Source organism: Rattus norvegicus, chromosome 10 (assembly GCF_036323735.1).
Source record: "Rattus norvegicus strain BN/NHsdMcwi chromosome 10, GRCr8, whole genome shotgun sequence".
Lineage (NCBI taxonomy): Eukaryota > Metazoa > Chordata > Mammalia > Rodentia > Muridae > Rattus > Rattus norvegicus.
Window position 1 is genome coordinate 105,794,562 of NC_086028.1, and position 17,105 is coordinate 105,811,666.

The 17,105-nt window shown below is 54.1% G+C and overlaps 1 protein-coding gene and 2 non-coding genes across 13 annotated transcripts in view; 1 reads left to right on the top strand and 2 right to left on the bottom strand.

Moving 5' to 3' along the window:
• Positions 1 to 17,105, bottom strand: part of Aatk (apoptosis-associated tyrosine kinase) — a 36,464-nt gene that overhangs the window by 5,391 nt on the left and 13,968 nt on the right. For 7 of the 11 annotated variants that reach the window (NR_172137.1, NM_001394586.1, XM_063269888.1 and 4 more), the window contains exons 2-10: positions 8,900 to 9,033; positions 6,202 to 6,349; positions 4,035 to 4,114; positions 3,648 to 3,766; positions 3,427 to 3,514; positions 2,767 to 2,900; positions 887 to 971; positions 692 to 813; positions 37 to 186 (exon numbers count right to left, since the gene is read on the bottom strand). Coding sequence is in view for 10 of the 11 variants with exons in the window: in NM_001394586.1 (NP_001381515.1) it covers positions 37 to 186; positions 692 to 813; positions 887 to 971; positions 2,767 to 2,900; positions 3,427 to 3,514; positions 3,648 to 3,766; positions 4,035 to 4,114; positions 6,202 to 6,349; positions 8,900 to 9,033 (1,060 nt within the window). In the remaining variant the exon portion in view is untranslated. Of the gene's footprint in view, positions 1 to 36; positions 187 to 691; positions 814 to 886; positions 972 to 2,766; positions 2,901 to 3,426; positions 3,515 to 3,647; positions 3,767 to 4,034; positions 4,115 to 6,201; positions 6,350 to 7,473; positions 8,856 to 8,899; positions 9,034 to 17,105 lie in introns of those variants that run through there. The other 4 variants (XM_063269893.1, XM_063269894.1, XM_063269889.1 and 1 more) reach the window with 3 other exon arrangements.
• Mir3065 (microRNA 3065) lies at positions 1,764 to 1,866 on the top strand. The gene has a single exon (NR_037349.1). It is a non-coding gene; the product is annotated as a microRNA 3065 (primary transcript).
• Positions 1,781 to 1,846, bottom strand: Mir338 (microRNA 338). Its single transcript, NR_031783.1, has one exon. It is a non-coding gene; the product is annotated as a microRNA 338 (primary transcript).

Here is a 17,105-nt window from a genome sequence, read left to right on the forward strand (position 1 = left end):
CCCTGGCCTGCCTGACCAGGATGGTGGGGTGCTCACCATCGATCAGACAGAGTCAGCTGTAGCTGGGGCTTGGGCAACTTAAGTTGCTGTTCTCGGACGGCGTAAGCCAGCACCTGCCGGTCCGAGTGCTGGGGGTAGGGCTGCGCGCCCAACTCGAAAAGCTCCCAGATGGTCACACCCAGGGACCTGCAGGGGCAACCACAGTGACACACGGCTGAGCATGACTGCCCAGAACCCCTGAACACCTGTCTCATGCCAGCCTCTCCAGGACTGGAGCTCATTATGCCACAGCCGCCCTTCTCCTGGCACAAACACAAGTCAAAGCCCTATATCCCATAGGGACACGTGGCCTACAACAGCAGCTCAAGATGGTTTTAACCAAAATATGACCCCAGTATTGGTGGGTGTCAGTTGGTCCTGTCCTGAAGGCCCCACGCCCTTGACTCTACCAGTACAGGAACCTCAGAAACCCACCATCAACTAAGTAGCCTGTGAATGAGCTTTTAAGGCCACTGGGTGGCAGGCATGAGCATTCTCCCTGGGTGCCAGCCTTCACCCTAACTGGAGAAGGAAGTCAAAATGTTAGAGCAGGCAGCAGAGCTAAAGCTGCATCCCCACTAGAGTAGCTGATGCCCTGGCACCTGGGGAGGCGGCATCCCAAGACCCTTCCAGCAGCCAGGCCTGTGCTCACCACACATTGCTGGTCTTAGTCTGGTCCACCACCAGTAGGTTGCCATGCACCTCATCCACCAGCTCTGGCGCGATCCAACGCAGCGGCACCCACAACTGGTCGGCCGTCACGAGGTAGTCTTCCTACAGGGACAGGTCGGGAGTGAGCCCGGTCAGCAGCCACCCCTGCACACAGGCTCTGCCTGCCCTTACTCACCCTGTATTTGCAATGGGCCAGGCCATAGTCGCCAACCTTCACTGTCAGGTCAGCCGTCAGCAGGCAGTTCCTCAGGGCCAGGTCACTGCAGAAGGGTAGGCAGTGTCAGCAGAGTGTCAGCCTGGGCGATTGGCTCCCGGGCATAGTCAGGCAGACAGACAGGCAGGGATGTCTGAGGGACCACTTTCTTGCGCCCAAGCTTTGGCTCTGCACTCTCTATGGCCATTTTGGAAGATCTGTGTGGGCGGTACATTGCACTTGGCAATGCATGTGAAACTCAGGCAAAAGATGATCAAGGACACCCCCCCAGCAAGACCTCACCAGAGCCCTAGCCCCCTCTGCCCTCTTCCTAATCTGCCCAAGCCACAGACAAAGTGTGTCTGCAGTGTCCTATCAGGGCCCTCAACCTTCTGACCCCAGTACACCACATTGTCATCCCAATCCCCAGGAGATAAGAACTAATAAGCCAAGGCCTGGAGTGGAATCAGAGGGTTCTGCCAACAGTCAGAGCCTATGTTCTAGAGTGTAGACCTCCCCGCCCTCCTACACAAGCTGGAGCCGAGGTCTAGAACAGGGTGGACCACAGAGCTCCCCTCCGTGGAGGATAAAAATCACCCCAGGTCTTCCTCCAACTCAGTGGCAAGCCCGGATGCCAGCCTCTATATAACTCCAGTTTGGCTGGAGGCCCCCTGGTGTTTGGGGTAGAGTGCTATGGGATGCACCCTCATCCGCCATACTGCCGGTACGCCGAGGGCTCTCCGGTTGTAGACAGAGTCATCCTGGCCTGTCTCAACCCCAGGAGGACTGTACCAGGGGACGGATGCGGGGTTGGGTGACCTATGGGTGGGGCAGCTGGGCTAGGCATCAGGCAGGACAGGAGGCTGGCAGCTGCCCTCTTCAACAAAATCACTGATGCTGGAGTCACTGTGCACCCACTCAGCACCAGGATATTGTTGGGGAGGACGGCCTGGGCAGCGTCGGGGCTGGCGGGCCGCTCGTCCATCGCTACTTCTTCCAGCCCGTGCCCCCCGGCTCACGGGCGACTGGACATCCTGGCCTGTCTTTTGGTCACCAGAGGCAGGAGAGAGCCACCCCTCCCACTGCAGGGCCAGCCCAGCCACTCCCTTTGTGGTGTGAGGGAAAGAGACCAGGGCCATGTGGGGGCCCAAAGTATGGCTGACTGTTCTAACAGACAGGAGGAATGTCTTCATTTAATCGTCTGCCAAGGTACGTTTCAAACATGAGTCTTCACAATTTATTACTTTTTTTGAGATGGTCTCCTCTCTCTCTCTCTCTCTCTCTTTCTCTCTCTCTCTCTCTCTCTCTCTCTCTCTCTCTCTCTCTCTCTCTCTCTCTGCACAGCCCTGGGTATTCTGGAACTCATTAGGTAGGCCTGGCTGGACTTGAACTCACAGAGATTCTCCTTCCTCTGCCTCCCAGGCGCTGGGATTAAAGGCGAAAGCTGCTGTGCCCAGCCAGTTTTCACAATTTTTTTAAAAAAAGATTTATTTTATTTATTTATTTTTATTATTTATTTATTATATATAAGTACACTGTGGCTGTCTTCAGACACACCAGAAAAGGGCATCAGATCCCATAACAGATGGTTGTGACCCACCATGTGGTAGCTGGGATTTGAACTCAGGACCTCTGGAAGAGCGGTCAGTGCTCTTAACCGCTGAGCCATTTCTCCAGCACCCCTAGTTTTCACAATTTTAGGAATTATAAAATTCCCTGCAGAGTGGCTATTAGACGAACCCAGTTCACAAGACCCACAGAGTGGGATCACTGCGATTTTCCTGTACAGAGGCATTCAGGGTCAAGGCACTGGGGTAGCGGGGCTTTGTGTCCACGGCCTGGCTAGTCCCGCTAACCCTCACCTGTGCACATAGTTGTGACGATGTAGATGCAAGACACCACACGCCACCTCGCACGCCATGCGCTGCAAGGTAAGGGGGTCAGGCGCCATGGACTCTGTCACCCGGCAGCTCCGTAGATAACCTTTGAGGTCCCCCTGCCGAGAGAGCACACAGTCACCTGCTAGCAGCAGCTACCAGCGCATCACAAGCCCGCCACCAACCTGGGTCGGGTGACCTGCAGATCAGCTGGCAGCCCTAGTGTTCGCAGCAGTTTCAGCAAAGCCTATGTCTGGATTCCGACACAGTGACCTTCATACAGAAGCAGCTTTGGCACCAGAGCTGCGCATGTAAAGAGGCCAAGGAGCCACACGAGGATCCTAAACTCAGGCTCTGCCCCAGGAGCTGTGTGAAGCCTGTGGCTGTCCCAGGACTCCCCACACTGAACTGCCCCAGACCCCACAGTGTTGCCCCTGCTGCTGCTGGCTCACTCTAAGCAGACCCCCCTCTGAGGCAGAGCAGGGCAGGGACCACTAGGACTCTACTGGAGAAATAACAAAAGATCCCAAGAGGCAGAGCAGGAGAGGAGCCAGCTCAGAAGGGCCTCCCACTCCCCTTTGGAACAATGAGCTACAGAATAGGACCTGGACAGACAATGCTGCCTCCCCGCAGATGGCCACTTACCAGGGGACAGAACTCCATAACCAGCAAATAGGGGGTCACCTCAGCACACTGGGCCAGGCACTGAAGCAGGTTGCTGTGCTGCAGGGCCCTGGAAGAGTCCACGGGCGTCTGAGTTGGAGGGCAGGAGAGGGCGCACCGGGCCCCCCAACACAGCCCTCCCCACAACACCTCCAGGTTCTCCCACAGCAGGTCCCCTGCCCTGCCCCCAGCACACCACCTACCTGTAGGGCTGCGCCTCCTCCAGGAACTGCATCTGCTCCTGCACACTGGCGCTGGCCTTCAGCTCCTTCACCACCACCTGCGTGCCACTGACACCCGAGTGCACCTCCCCCAAGAACACCTGCCAGATGTGACAGGCGTCACCAGGGCCCCCTTCGGTCTCCACAGGACAAGCCGTTTAGCTCCCAGTGCCTCGGAGGGTCGTACCACTTCCCACTAAGCACTCAGCCCCAGTCCACCTGCAAGCCTCCCGCTTTTCTCACTGTCTGGGGGTCCGCACCGAAGAAAAGGGACTCGGATGCATGGTCCAGTCGGGGGTGTGTGAGAAAGAGCCCCTCCCCAGGGCATCCCCAGGAGTAGCAATTCCCACCACCCTGAGGCATGCTTACCTTCCCAAACCAACCGTGGCCAATCTCCTTCAAGTACAGGAGGCTGTGGCGGCCCAGGTCCGTGGACTTGAGGAGTTGCACTAGAATAGAACAGAACCCCAGGAACTGCTTAGCCACCACTCTGCTTCATCTTCCTTACCAGGCTCTTCAGGGCGCAGGGAGCTTCCCCCAAGTTTCCCCGCCAGAGTCAATAAAGTGGAGGCCAGGCTTGAGGGCTGTCATCAAGGGCCAGCATCTCTCAGGCTCTGAGGTGGCTGCTCTCAGAAGAGCCATAGATCTCAATCCCCATCCAGGCAAGCCTGGAAAATGGCGCCCAGAGCCAGTGGGAGAAGCTAAGCCCAGACAGCAGGGCCTGGAAGGCCGTCTGGATGAAGCAAGAAGCTGGTGCTGAGGCCTGGGAAGACAGCAGAGCAACCAACCCCCTACCCCTGCCACAGGCTGGCATTCAAACACCCATTGCACCAAAGCCGCCTTTGTTGGGGGCTGCTTGGCACAGCCCTGTACGGGACACACTGGGTCCATTCTCCCCGTGGGCCAGGCTGAGTGAAGTCAGTGGAGAAGAAGGGTCAGTGTGGGCAGAGGAAAGGGCCAGGACTCACTGCACCCACTCATGCCCCCTCAGATTCTCTGAATTCTCCTCCCACGCTGATAGCCCAGAAGGCCAGGGTTAGAGCGGTTGGGAGGGCCAAGGGAAGGCAGCAGCCCTCAGGGACAAAGAGACTCAGGGAATGTTGGCTTGGCGCCCAATTCATGGAAGAGCCCCACCAGGCCCTGTGTCCCAAGACTTAAGCCCTGAACCCAATCTGACTGGATGCCTGGTGGAAACCCCGGGGTCTCTAGGACCTCAGTTGTCCCAGAGCAGGTTCAGGGTCCCAACAGGAGAAACCAGGACAAGCACAGAGGCAGGAGAATGCTGATGTTGGGAGCTAGAGGTAGGGGAGGGGGCTTAGGTGGGCTGACTAATCTCACGCCAAATTTCTCCCTCCTTAAAAGATGCCCCCCCCCCGGCCAAAACAACAGAGCTAAACAATGTAGAAAGCACCTTTGCCCTCTCCGAGTCCCTGTCCCACTGTCCTTGCCCATGGAGAGCCAAGGCTGCCTGTCTCATAAGAAGTGCTAGAGATAACTGCAGGCCTTTGAGCCAGTGGATAACGTGTCCATATCCATGTCTGGATCCTGCCTGACTTTCGAGCTCTCTCCCACGAGACTCAATGAGCCACAGAACCATGCATTTAGTGTTGGGCCAGGCTGGTGGCCGGATGTCCTCTCTGTTGGCTCAAATAGGTACCGAGACCCTAGTCTTTGACGCAGGCTGGGCCCTTGATAAGAAGCATTGTGTTGGGGTTGGGGATTTAGCTCAGTGGTAGAGCGCTTGCCTAGCAAGCACAAGGCCCTGCTCCGAAAAAAAGAAAAGGGGGGAAAAAAAAAAAGAAGCATTGTGTTGAGGGCCCGGTAGGGTCGCTCCAAGGCTGAGGTAGGAAGAGTGCCTGCTTTTCACCACAGCGGCACTGGGGCCAGCCGCACTCTCAGCCTGACACCTTCTGCAGTGTTCTTGGACCGGTCAGATAGACAAGGGACAACCCTTAGCTGAAATCCAGGCTGTAAAGACCCGAGAGCTGACTGTTGTAGAGGTAGCCATAGTCCCAGGAACCATGGTGATCAGAGCAGCATTTACCTGTCACCTCCAGACAGGTGCGGGGAGGGGACTAGCCTAGAGGAAGAGGCTCTGGGAGGAAGGCAAAAGGGAGGGGCAGACTGGGTAAAGGAAGCCACGGGAAGAGGCCGGGCCTACACTTGGTAAGGGGCAGAGGGGATGGGAGGGTAGAGGTAGGGTGGGGTTGTTGCTTCTCTTGCTCCTACAAGGCTGTGTATAGGGGAGCAGGGGTCTGGGGTTAGAAGCAGAGAACGGTAAATAATCCCAGAGCCAGAGTGCTGGGCCACCTCCCCCAGTTACTACCCTTCTGCATGGCAGCCCCTTGGGTGGAGAAATGACAGGCTCGAGGCTACTCTCAAGCCAGCTGACAGCTGGCCTCAGGTCCTGAAGGGGTTCCATGGACCTTCCAACACAGCCCAGCATGAAATGCAGCCTGAACGAGACCTTGCTGCAATGGCCCAAGTGTCCCTCATCCCCCACTGTACGCACTTTCAGGGAGACAGGCTTGCTTACCTGAGCGACCCGGCTGCTTAGCCATGGGCAGGGAGACCTCAGTGAGAGGCAGGACATACACATCGGGGCCGTTCTGTACAGTAGCAGCCGGGGAGCCCTGCTCCGAGAAGTCGGCCACATACTCTTCCCCTTCAGCATTCTCAAACTCCTGCAAGTTGGGCCAGCATAGGTGGGCGGTCAGGACACAGGCTATGAAAGACCCTTTTCCCCAAAACTCAACCTGACTAATACAGGCCTAGAGCATGGGCCCCTGCTGGATGGCCTCCCTGTTCATAGCCCCTGATTCCTCAGGGACACCATCGCAGCAGGGGACAAAGGACTCGGGCCCAGGTGGGGCTGGAAACCCAGGCTGAGTCCCACTTGAAGAAGGCCCAGAGACAGAGGTCAAGGGCCAGAGGCAGAGCAGACCCTCATGGACCCTGTCAGTGGTCTCCCCCCTGTCCCCAACCCAACCCGTGGCTTGGAGATTTATAAGCAGGGGCTCCACTGTATATCTTGGAAAGTAACTGGGTTCCTCATCCCTGGACAGGGAGCAAGGAACCCAGGGACTTTTTCATCGTCCCCACCCCTACCGCCTGCCTGCAGGCTGTGGTGTCCCCTCAGCCCTGCAGCATATCCAGTGCCCCAGACGCCCTAAGAGTCTGCTGTTGGACATCCCTGGAGGCCACTCTGGGGACAGGCTGCTACTCTGGAGAGGATCAGCCTAGGAGAGACCACCCTGCCCCCACCCCACCTCATCTAAATCACATTCCAAGCAGGGTTAGTCTGGGGTAGGCCAAACAGCCATAAACAAGGACAGGGTGAGTGGAAGAACACTTGCCTAGAACCACAAACAAACACATAAAACCCAAAACAGGGACAGAGGGGAAACAAAGCCAGATTGTCCTCAGGACCGGGCAAATCTCCCAGCCACTCGGTCCCACCCTACGTCCCCTACCCAGGTGAAGACTTGAGGCTCTGAGGATTGAGGACTGAACTCGGACTAGAGCCTAGTTACCCACTCCAGGCCACATTCCTGCAGACAGACAGCTAAACGTCCCCTGGGGACCTCTTCTTTTTCTAGGTCACTTGTCTTTCTGTAAAGGGGGGTGACCTTATGTTCCTCGTGGCTAGCCCAGGTCTGAGCACAGAAGAGCCACTGACACCTGTGGCAAATCTCCCTTCCCAAAGCCTAGAGGACCATGTTAGAATTTCCTCTAGTCCCACACGCCCGGGCCTGCGATGCCCACTTCCCCCTCTGTAGTATTAATTAGTTCTGGCTTCAGCCATTACCTTCCCTTGCCAGAGAGCCAGCCGGGTTCCCCCAGCACAGCGGGCGATCAGGTAGCACAAAGTGAGCATCCAGCCCCTGCCCAGAACAGCTCCACCAGGGAGCTCGCTTGTGGCAGCAGGAGGCAAGGAAGGATCCTCCAACCAAAGCACACTGGTGCTGGAATGTTCTGGGCACCATGTTCCCAAGGAGGTGAGAAGGGCGAGGGTGGGAGGCGCTGCTGCCAGTCCCTGTGTGGGGCCTTGTTCTCAGTGCCTGAGGAGGGGCTTGTTACACAATGGCCGCCTAAGCTCGCCTAAGCTGCACCCTAGGTTCCCACCCCCACCGCTAAGACCTGAGGCTCTGCCCTCAGGGTCCTCGAGGAGAGCAACTCTGCTTTGATTGTCCAGCCTGTTGTGTGCCTGAGGTCAGGAGATTGTCCCCCGGGGTGGGGACACCAGGGCCAGTGCAGATCTGCAGCCTCTGGTGCCACCACAACACCCGTTAAGGAACTCAACGCCCATGTCTGGCTGGGGCCTGTGCAAAAAGGTAATTAGCATTTGGTGCAGGTTACCCAGTGGGAGGTACCCCAAGATACAGGCTGGCTCTGTGCTTGGCCACAAGCCCTCCTCCCACCCTGACCTCCTGCCCAGCCTGCAGCGCCACGTGGGTGCGGGAATGTCCAGGGCTCTGGCCAGGCCTCAATGTGCTGACAGACAAGGCTGCAGCCCCCGCAGCCCCCAGTGGTGCCTCCTGGGCGGGGTGGGGGGAGGTCAGCTCTGTGTTTTCTGCCCTGCATTCCTGTTTAGAGCCACAGTGTGACAGGGGTGGCCATGGGGTTGGAAATATGCAAGGAGGTCCTGGGGCCTCCATCACTAGAGTGGAGGCCTCAAGCTGTGGGGTCTAGCCTGCTAGGGAGGTTTTAGTGAAGGACGTGGGGCCTTCTGTGGACACTCCACAGATAGGATGGCCGCTGTGGCTGTGAACAGGTGCCCTCGTTTCTGGAACCTGATGGCTGTCCTCTGAGGGAAAGATGACGATATCATTGCCGGGGGAAGTGTGTCTGTAGGGCTTCACTTTCCCTCTGACTCAGTGAGCACAGACTGAAGGATCTCTGCAGGGGTAGCCGCCTCCCTGACAGTCAGAATGCTCCAAGAGCCCCTAAAGGCTCCTTAAGGATATTTCAACTCCTCTGGACACAGACAGGCCTGACCTGGTGCTGGACTGGCAGTGTTGAGGCCATGTCTACAAAGAAGGTCCCTAAAGGAGGAGAAGGGGATGGGGGTCCCAGGAGCACCCAGTAGAGGGGCTGTGGGATAGCAGACAAGGGGCTCCATGGGTCCCCAGGTGACTGCAGAAAAATCAACCATCACGGTAGCCCCAAGATGGAGGGGAACAGGGTGGTGGGTGGACACGACAGGCCCTCGTGGTCCGGTGCGAGGTCCTCACCTTGAACCCAATGCCGCCCTTCTTACAGCACAGGCAGGCCAGCATGAGGACAATGACAGTGAAGATCCCAGAGAAGGACACAGCAACCACTGCAAGGGACGAGGACCAGGATAGCTCACTGAGCGGGGCACCGTCTGCAAAGAAGCAGAGCACAAGTGTCTCACCCCAGCCTCAGCGTGCCGGCCCCTTGCTCTGAGCCCCACACCTGGACATGGCCCCCAGCCAGCGGACTGAGGAGTGGCCAGTGCGGGCTCAGCTCCCAGTCCCAAGGACCACGGACACCTCCCTGTGACATCAAGGTCACTGTCAGACTGAGGCTGGAGAAGCGGCTCAGCAGTTCAGAGCTCTGGCTGTTCTTCCAGAGGACTTGGGTTCAATTTCCAGCACCCACATGGCAGGTCCCAGCCACCCTAACTCCAGTCCCAGGGGATCCAGTGGCCCTGTGGCCCCCACTGGCACCAGGCACACATGCAGTACACAGACAATAGAGATGTGCATTCAGGCAGAAACCAACCACACACATAAAAATTTTATTTAAGGAAAGGTAAGCCATCTCCGCTCACAGGGCTCAGTTCCCTTTGGGGCTGGAAGGCCACTGAAGGCCCTGGCTGGCCAGGGAGAGCAAGGAGCTGATTTTTCCACTGGTACTGAGGAGCTGGCCTCTTTCTGCTGGGCAGTAAAGTGCCCCATATTCAAACCCTGGCTTGTCTCCCCAAGTACCTCGGGGCTGCTCCTGACCTGGGGAGGGCAGGGGATGCCATTTTCTTTAGACCCTGATTCAAATGAACCCCCACATCTCAGATGAGGAAACTAAGGTGCTCAGGACAACAGAACACACCCCAACCCCTCACGGTGAGCTTCCAAACTGGGGTTCCTTAGCCGACCATAGCGGGGAGAAAGCCAGCTCTGCTATCTCCAGATGGCTTATGGAGCCGGCCCAGCATGCCCACTGGATGGGAAGGAATGTGCTTGGGGAGAGCTCTGCCTCCGAGGCCTGCCCTTCCTCAGCACGCAGGCTCTGAGGCATCCTATCGTGGGTCCTCATTAAACCCCAGCACCCCCTGGGTGCTGAGTCTGTGTCGCCTTTGTCACCGAGGCAGCTGTGCAAGACACCCTTGGGAGTTCCAGACCCAGCGTGGATGAGGCCCCAGGGCTTCTGGCTAACAAACATCTGGAGGGCTGCCTGGAGGAAGGGTGAACCTGAGGGTCAAGAGGAACACAAACACAGCTTGGGATTCCTACTCGAGTGCCTGTCAATGCTTCCCACCTCACACCAGAACTGACGCTGTCCTTGTGAGCCAGAGTGGTGGAGGCCAGAGCTCATGGTGATGCCACGTCAGGGTAAACAGCTAGAAGCTGAAAATCCACAGGAGGCAGCCACGCTCAGGGGACCAGTCCCCATCCTGAGCCAATGCCCTTCCAGCGGCCTTGTCCGGCAGGGTTTCCAGGCATGCCTGTGTGTGTTTGCCCTTTTACACATCTGTCCTGCATGTATGTATGTGAACTACCCCCACACCGTGCAAGTGGTACTGTGTGCTCACACCTGAGTGTCTTTTGGATGTGAGTACTGACTCCACCATAGGGCGGACACATGAGTGAGCACGTCTCACACCCTCCTGCACCTCCAGGAAGCAGCGAGCCCCTGCGGACTCTGCTGTTGCCATGGTGAGCCCTCTCTCCTCTCTCCATCTGGTGCCGCTATGGCATCAGAACTAGCCCCTCCCACACCCACTGCTCCCTGAATTCATGTGCCCACTTGACAGCTCTGAGGCCTGGGGCTGGCATCTGGTGCTTGAGCCCATCCCTTGGCTTGCATGGGCACGTACCAGGTAAAGGCCACCTTGGAAAGAGTCAAGCTCAACTTCCACTCCAGCCCTCTCCCTAGTCCACTCATCAAGGCCACTGGCTTTTCCATGGGTCCCATCTGACCACAGAGGGTTGTGGCGAGATGCTGGCTGGTAGGTGGGCCTGTGTGGGAGGCACAGAGGTCCTTGTGCTCACAGATAAGCAGTAAGGGAACCAGGAACGTTAATAAACAAGGTTGTTCCTTCCAAGGAAGGGATGCATAGCCAGCCCGCAGCTGGCACCCAACTGGAGCTCAACTCTTGGAGAAGTTAAGACATTTCTCCTTTAAACAAAAGTAGGGGGTAGGAAATCAGACGACTCACCCCAGGAGTCAGGATAGGAACTGAGAGAATGAAATAACATGGGTTCTTCTCTGTTAGAGACAAAGTATTGTATACAATGTGGGTTCTTCTGGGTCCTGAGACAAAGCATTGTATACAATGTTTGTGAAGATCCAGACTAGCAAAGCAACTTTATGCAAGTGGTTAAAATTTAACCCTCTGGGGGTTGGGGATTTAGCTCAGTGGTAGAGCACTTGCCTAGCAAGCGCAAGGCCCTGGGTTCGGTCTGAAAAAAAGAAAAAGAAAAAAAAAAATTAACCCTTTGTTTCCCTAACAAGAAACCATTGATGTTGGGAACAGGAAACACACAGGTGCTAATGTAAAAAGAACCCATGAAAGGGGTGTGTTTGTGGGGGGGTGGATCCCAGTCAATTATCTTGTAAGCTGGATCCCAGTAAAGTATGACTTCTCAGGAAGATCATAAAAAAATAATAAATTCTCCACGGGACACAGGCTGTCAGGTCTCGGCAGGCGGGAACTCAGAGCCCTCCAGCCTCACGCTCATTAGGAGGTGACCCCATTCTAACTCAGCAGATGTGTGTCAGACTCTGCTTGTCCTGATGTGAGAGACAGGAACAGGTCTTCAAAAGCCAGACTCTGGTGGACAGAGGAGGAATCAGAGTCTGGCGGTCAAGACGGGGCTTTGGAGCCCTGGTTTGTACATCCTCACCCAAAATGGGTATGTTGAAGGAAGACTGAGGCTCGACACCAACTGAATCCATCTATAAATTAGCACGTGAGGGTAGAGAAGCTCTGAGAATGGAGACCAGCCTAACGTGAGAGACAAGGAACACTGCAGAGAGTTCTGAATGTGGAGAGGGTGTAATGGAAGGATGGAAACGTCTGGGGGGAGGTCCTAAGAAGGCAGCCTGCTGAACAGAAAGCAAGACAAGCAGGGTATGAATAACTTGGAGACAGAAATGGAAGAGAATCAGCGTCTCTGTAAACGAATCCCGCCCTAGAACTGAGTTTGGCTGACTTTGAGGTTTTCACCTAAAATTATTATTATTATTTTTTTGTATAGCCTGAGAGTCTATTACATCACACTGTCTAAAAAACTGTGTTAAACTAGAACCTTCCAGCAAGTTCTTGCTCCATGGAACGATCATGCCCTGGTCACATTCTCGTGTCCTTCACAGTATCGGCTGGTGTGATTGTTTCTCAGATATTTCTGAGTTCCCTGTCACCCTGTCACCCAGTGGTGGTGGTGGCGTCTTTCCTTAACCTCGGAATTAAAATTGCCCTGAATTTTAAAGATCTCAAACCGTATGTAAAAAGCCTTAAGTGTAAATCTTCAGAAGTTAATTAAGTAGGTTTTGTTCTTTTTTTTTTTTTTTTTTTGGTTTTTTTTTTTTTTTTTTTTTAATTTTTTATGCTTGCCTCTCCCTGACACAAATGATCGGACTCTGGTAATGGAGGGAGGCAGAGGAGGCTCACAAGAGCCTATCTCCTATCGGAGGCAAATTTTACACAGTATTCCAAGCTCCTAGTGCATAATTAGTAGTGGGTGGTTCTCCCATCAGCCTGATATCTGGAACAAGGGCTGTCTGTGACTGAGGCCTTCTCTGTGTTCATGTGTGTAGAGACCTGTGCAATACGGTGCTCTACAAGTGTGCACAGTGCCTGTCCCTGTCAGCTGAAGAGCAGGGTCCCGGGCGTGGCGTGGGGCTCTGTGGGCTCAATGAAAATACCATTGTCAAAAATCTCCTTATGCATTTCCCTTCTAGGACTCCCAATACAACTAAAAGCTGATGACGGTCCGACTCACATGAGCAAACTGTTTGAGGAATTTTGCAATTTACAGAATGATAATTACATGTCCTTGCTGTCACTGAAATCCCTGACAGTCCACGGGATGGGGTCAAGCTATTGTGGGATGACCCATTCAAGTACTTAAACAGCAAATTTTAAAAATAAAAAGGGGTAGGGGTGGGAAGGTGGGACTTGGAGGAGGGGGGCTGTGATCAGGATATAAAGTGGATAAATAGATATATTAGTGAAAAACATAAAAATAAAGAAGGGTATAAACACCCACCTAAGTCCCCACACTTTACTATACTCAACCAAGCCAACTTTAAACTTTTCCCTCTAATGGATGCTTCTTCTGTTGCCCCAAGGCATTTCGCCCCAAAGAGACACAGTGTAATGTGTGCATTAATGGAAAGATTTAGAAACTGATCGATGAAAAAGGCCTGATGCTCTTCTAACATCATGGTGGGGTTACGCCTGTGTCTTTCCAAACGTGATCGCAGTCCCAGATGGCTCCCACTCTGATGCATCCGACCAGGAAAGCATCCTGGCGACTACCAGATAAAGGAAGCATCTAAAGACGATGACCCCATCAGGAGGAGACATCCTAAGAGGACGAATAAGCCAGTGACTTAGGGAGGCAGCGAGGACACAATATCAGCGACCTAAAAATCTGACTACATGTTAACTCTCAGCTCGTCGATGCAGAATCCAAACGCTTTTTGTCATGAGGAACAAGAGGCACAGCCTGGGTAGCAGACAGTGTGATGTTTTGACAGTGTGATGTTTTGTGACGCTGTTTTGCCCACCTAGTGATTGATTCTAGTCTTTTTTTTTTTTTTTTTAATTGCCAGTCCCAAGAGTGACTACTGCTGGAGTAAAAAGAGAGGTTTCAGATAGAGCCTGTATGATTAGTAAAATTACAGCAATGACTAGTAATAATAAGTAATATTACATTAATTGCTAATTGGCAATATTAGCTAATTACTAATATTAGTAAGCTATCAGTAATTAACTAGTAATGTTAAGCAAAAACATTAGCAGAAATTAGTCAAGAGATGAGAGGATTGAGAACCACATTTTCACAAAATAGAGCTTCTGTAGAGGATTTGTTGCTCGAGCAGAGCGGTGGGGATCAACGACCTCCCAGCGTGTGTTGATTTTGTGTGTCAGGATTCTCTCACACTATTGGCAATCTGCATAAGAAGTCTCTCAGGTGACCTTTGAATAGCCACCATGGTTAGGTTGGCTTTCCCCTTTCCTTAGTCCTCTGTAAGCGATTCTCGTAACTCTGTTATGGTTGCCTGTATTGGTTAAGCTGGCCATGCAGGCAAGGCATGCAACCTTGGCCTCTATTACAGCCACAATTTTCACTTTAAGAACTGAAAAGGAGGGCTGGAGGGATGGCTCACCGGTTAAGAGCACTGACTGCTCTCCCAGAGGTCCTGAGTTCAAATCCCAGCAACCACAGGGCGGCTCACAATCATCTGTCATGGGATCCGATGCCCTCTTGTGGTTTGTCTGAAGACAGCGACAGTGTACTGACATATACATAAAATAAATAAATCTTTCAAAGAAAAAGCTGAGAAGGAGGGAGGTTCTTGTGCTCACAGAGAAGCACTAGAGGACCAGGAATCTTAAGCACACAGTCTTGTTCCTTCAACGAAGTAGATGCTTAACCTGTTAACCCCCCAGAAAGCCGGGAGCAGATGTGGTTAATAGCCTGGCATCCTTCGAGCTATGTGGCTAAGACGTCACTGCACCTTCCCCCAGACGCCTATCGTGAGCTTGTTAATCTGTAGACCCCATCTTTATGAAAGGTGTCACGTGTAGTCAAATTATAGACCCCATCTTTGTGGGAGATGTCACATGGAGATGTCACATAAAGAAGTTCAGTGAAGTCGTGCCTTTAACTACACTGTGCACGTGGCTCGAGTTTAATTATCACCAGGAAAATCTTTCACCAAATTATGCTGTGCTTAAATATGCCTATAACCAACTATTTGGTGTCAGACTCCAGAACTTTGTACTAACACCGGAAGTGTACTCGTCTTGAAGTGAGTTACCTTTTAGCCTCCTGCAGATCATGCTGGCCGTGGTGGCACAGGGACCAAACAGGCCTGTCTTATACTCAGTGCCCAAGTCCTTGAGGGAGGATGGGAGGATGAGACAGCCAAAGGGGCTGCTCAGAACCACACAACCATGGATGCTCTTAAACTCCCCAATCTGCACGTGTGCCTGGGTTTCTGAAGCCCTGGTGCATCAGGAGGGCAGACCAGGCTGGCCTCGAACTCACAGAGAGCCACCTGCCTCTGCCTCCTGAGTGCCACCTATGCTGGATCCTTTCTGCTATTTATGTCGCCCTCCCAGATCCTGATATCTTCAGGGAAGATTTAACTGTACTGGGGTAATGACTAGCTTTGTGTCTCGGGAGGCCTAGGTTTGGTGGGAGGCCACCTGCAGTTGGCAGAGTGACCCCAACGCTGTCCACCTACTCCTCCCTCTGGCCTGCAGCCGTGTCACCCAGCCTGGCTAAGGAGACTTTGCAGACACATGTTGATCTTCCCATAGCTTCCAGGGGTAGCCCTTTTACCATTAAAATCAACCAATGGGATTGACTTTAACCTTTTGACCCTCGTTGTCAGGGAAGCTATTGAAAACAAACACATGGCCCCTCTCAAGGGAGAAAAGCCTTCGAGGTGAACCAGAGGTAGCACTTGCCTCAGATCCTCTTTGCCTGCAAGGTGACACAGGACAGGCCACATGGGGAGGAGAAGGGACCCATAAACAGGCAGACCAGCCTTGGCAGCAGGGCAGATCCACAGGGCCGTAACTGGAGCTCTGAGTAATGCTCACAGTGTGATGGGTAAGGCTGGCCGGCAGCCAGTGCTGATGTGAGCTCGACCTGGGCCTCTCCCACCCTTCTCTTCTGTTTGAATGCTAGGCAGACACTCCATGCTGCTGCCTGGAAGGTTCTGGACTGAAGTTTGCCTCTCAGGTCACATGCATGACACCCCCCTCAAACCCTCCCATTCAATCTGCACTCAGTCACTGCCCTACTCTGGGAACACGGGGACCAGCTGGGGCGCAAGAGGAGTGAAGAAGGGCTGAGGCTGGGGGGTTGGGGGGAGGACAAGCAGGCATCTACAGTGTAGTTGGAACCCCCCACAAAAGTGAATGTGGCTTTGATCTGGTCCTGGTACCCCTGGCTGTATAGCCCTACCCAACACAGTCCTGTCCCGACCTGTGAGTCCCTGTCCAAACCCACATCTCCACGTTTTGACTAGCCCAGAGTCTAGAATACCAGTGTCTGTCTCTTCATCCCAAATTTAGGTCACGGCAGATGACCCACTTCTGCCACCAGATGGCGATCTATGGGCATTTTACAGTAACGGTTGACTGAGTGGGGTCCAGAGACTCCCATCTCTTTGGCAGGGTTGTGGAGGAACCAGAAGGCCACCTCAGGTTGGGAGCGACGCCAGGATCTAATTCATGGGCAGACCAAGAGGTCTGGAGTGCAAAGGTCAAGGACACAAGCTTGGGGTGCAGCCATCCCCCCAGAATCAAACTCTCTGGACCTGGTTCCCAGACATTCCCTCCAGAACAGTAAGGAAAGCCAGAGACCCCACAGAGTGGCAGCTGGTTCTCAGAACTCAGTCCCTCCTGACTCACTGAGGCCCCGTGGAGGGACAGTGCTCCTGGGCCTGCACGAGGCCAGGGTTTGCTGACTGGTGCTAGCTGCCATCGGCCTTGCCCAGTGATGCCACCATTCATGGCTCCAGGAGAGGGTGTTTAGGGCACACTTTAACTGAAGAAAACCTCGCCCCCCTCCAAGAAGCCTCCTGCATCTCAGGCTCCTTGGCCACTGTGGTTGTCTCCTTCCATAGGTTCCAGGGTCCCCTGAAGAAAAGTGTACAAAAGGCTGTTTGGCCGCTGGGTTCTCCACACCTTTTCATAGGTGGTAGAGAGGTTCCTGGTCAGAGGGCAGACGCCTGCCCCCTACAGGATGGGATGAGCCAACTCCAGTGTGAATCTACCTGGGGTTCACCAGCCAGGAAACTGCCAGACTGGGAAGGGTAGGTCGACCGAGGTTGGCTGCTGGGGGTCCTTCCTACCATGAGACCTTGAGCTCAGCCTCCCTATCCTGAGAGGAGGATCTCTTGTTAACCAGGGCCGGCCACCACATTCCTCTGAGCAATCAATGAAAACATGTCATCATGCTTCAACGTCACCTGGGCCTGATCTACCTCAGTCTCCCACACTGAAAGCCC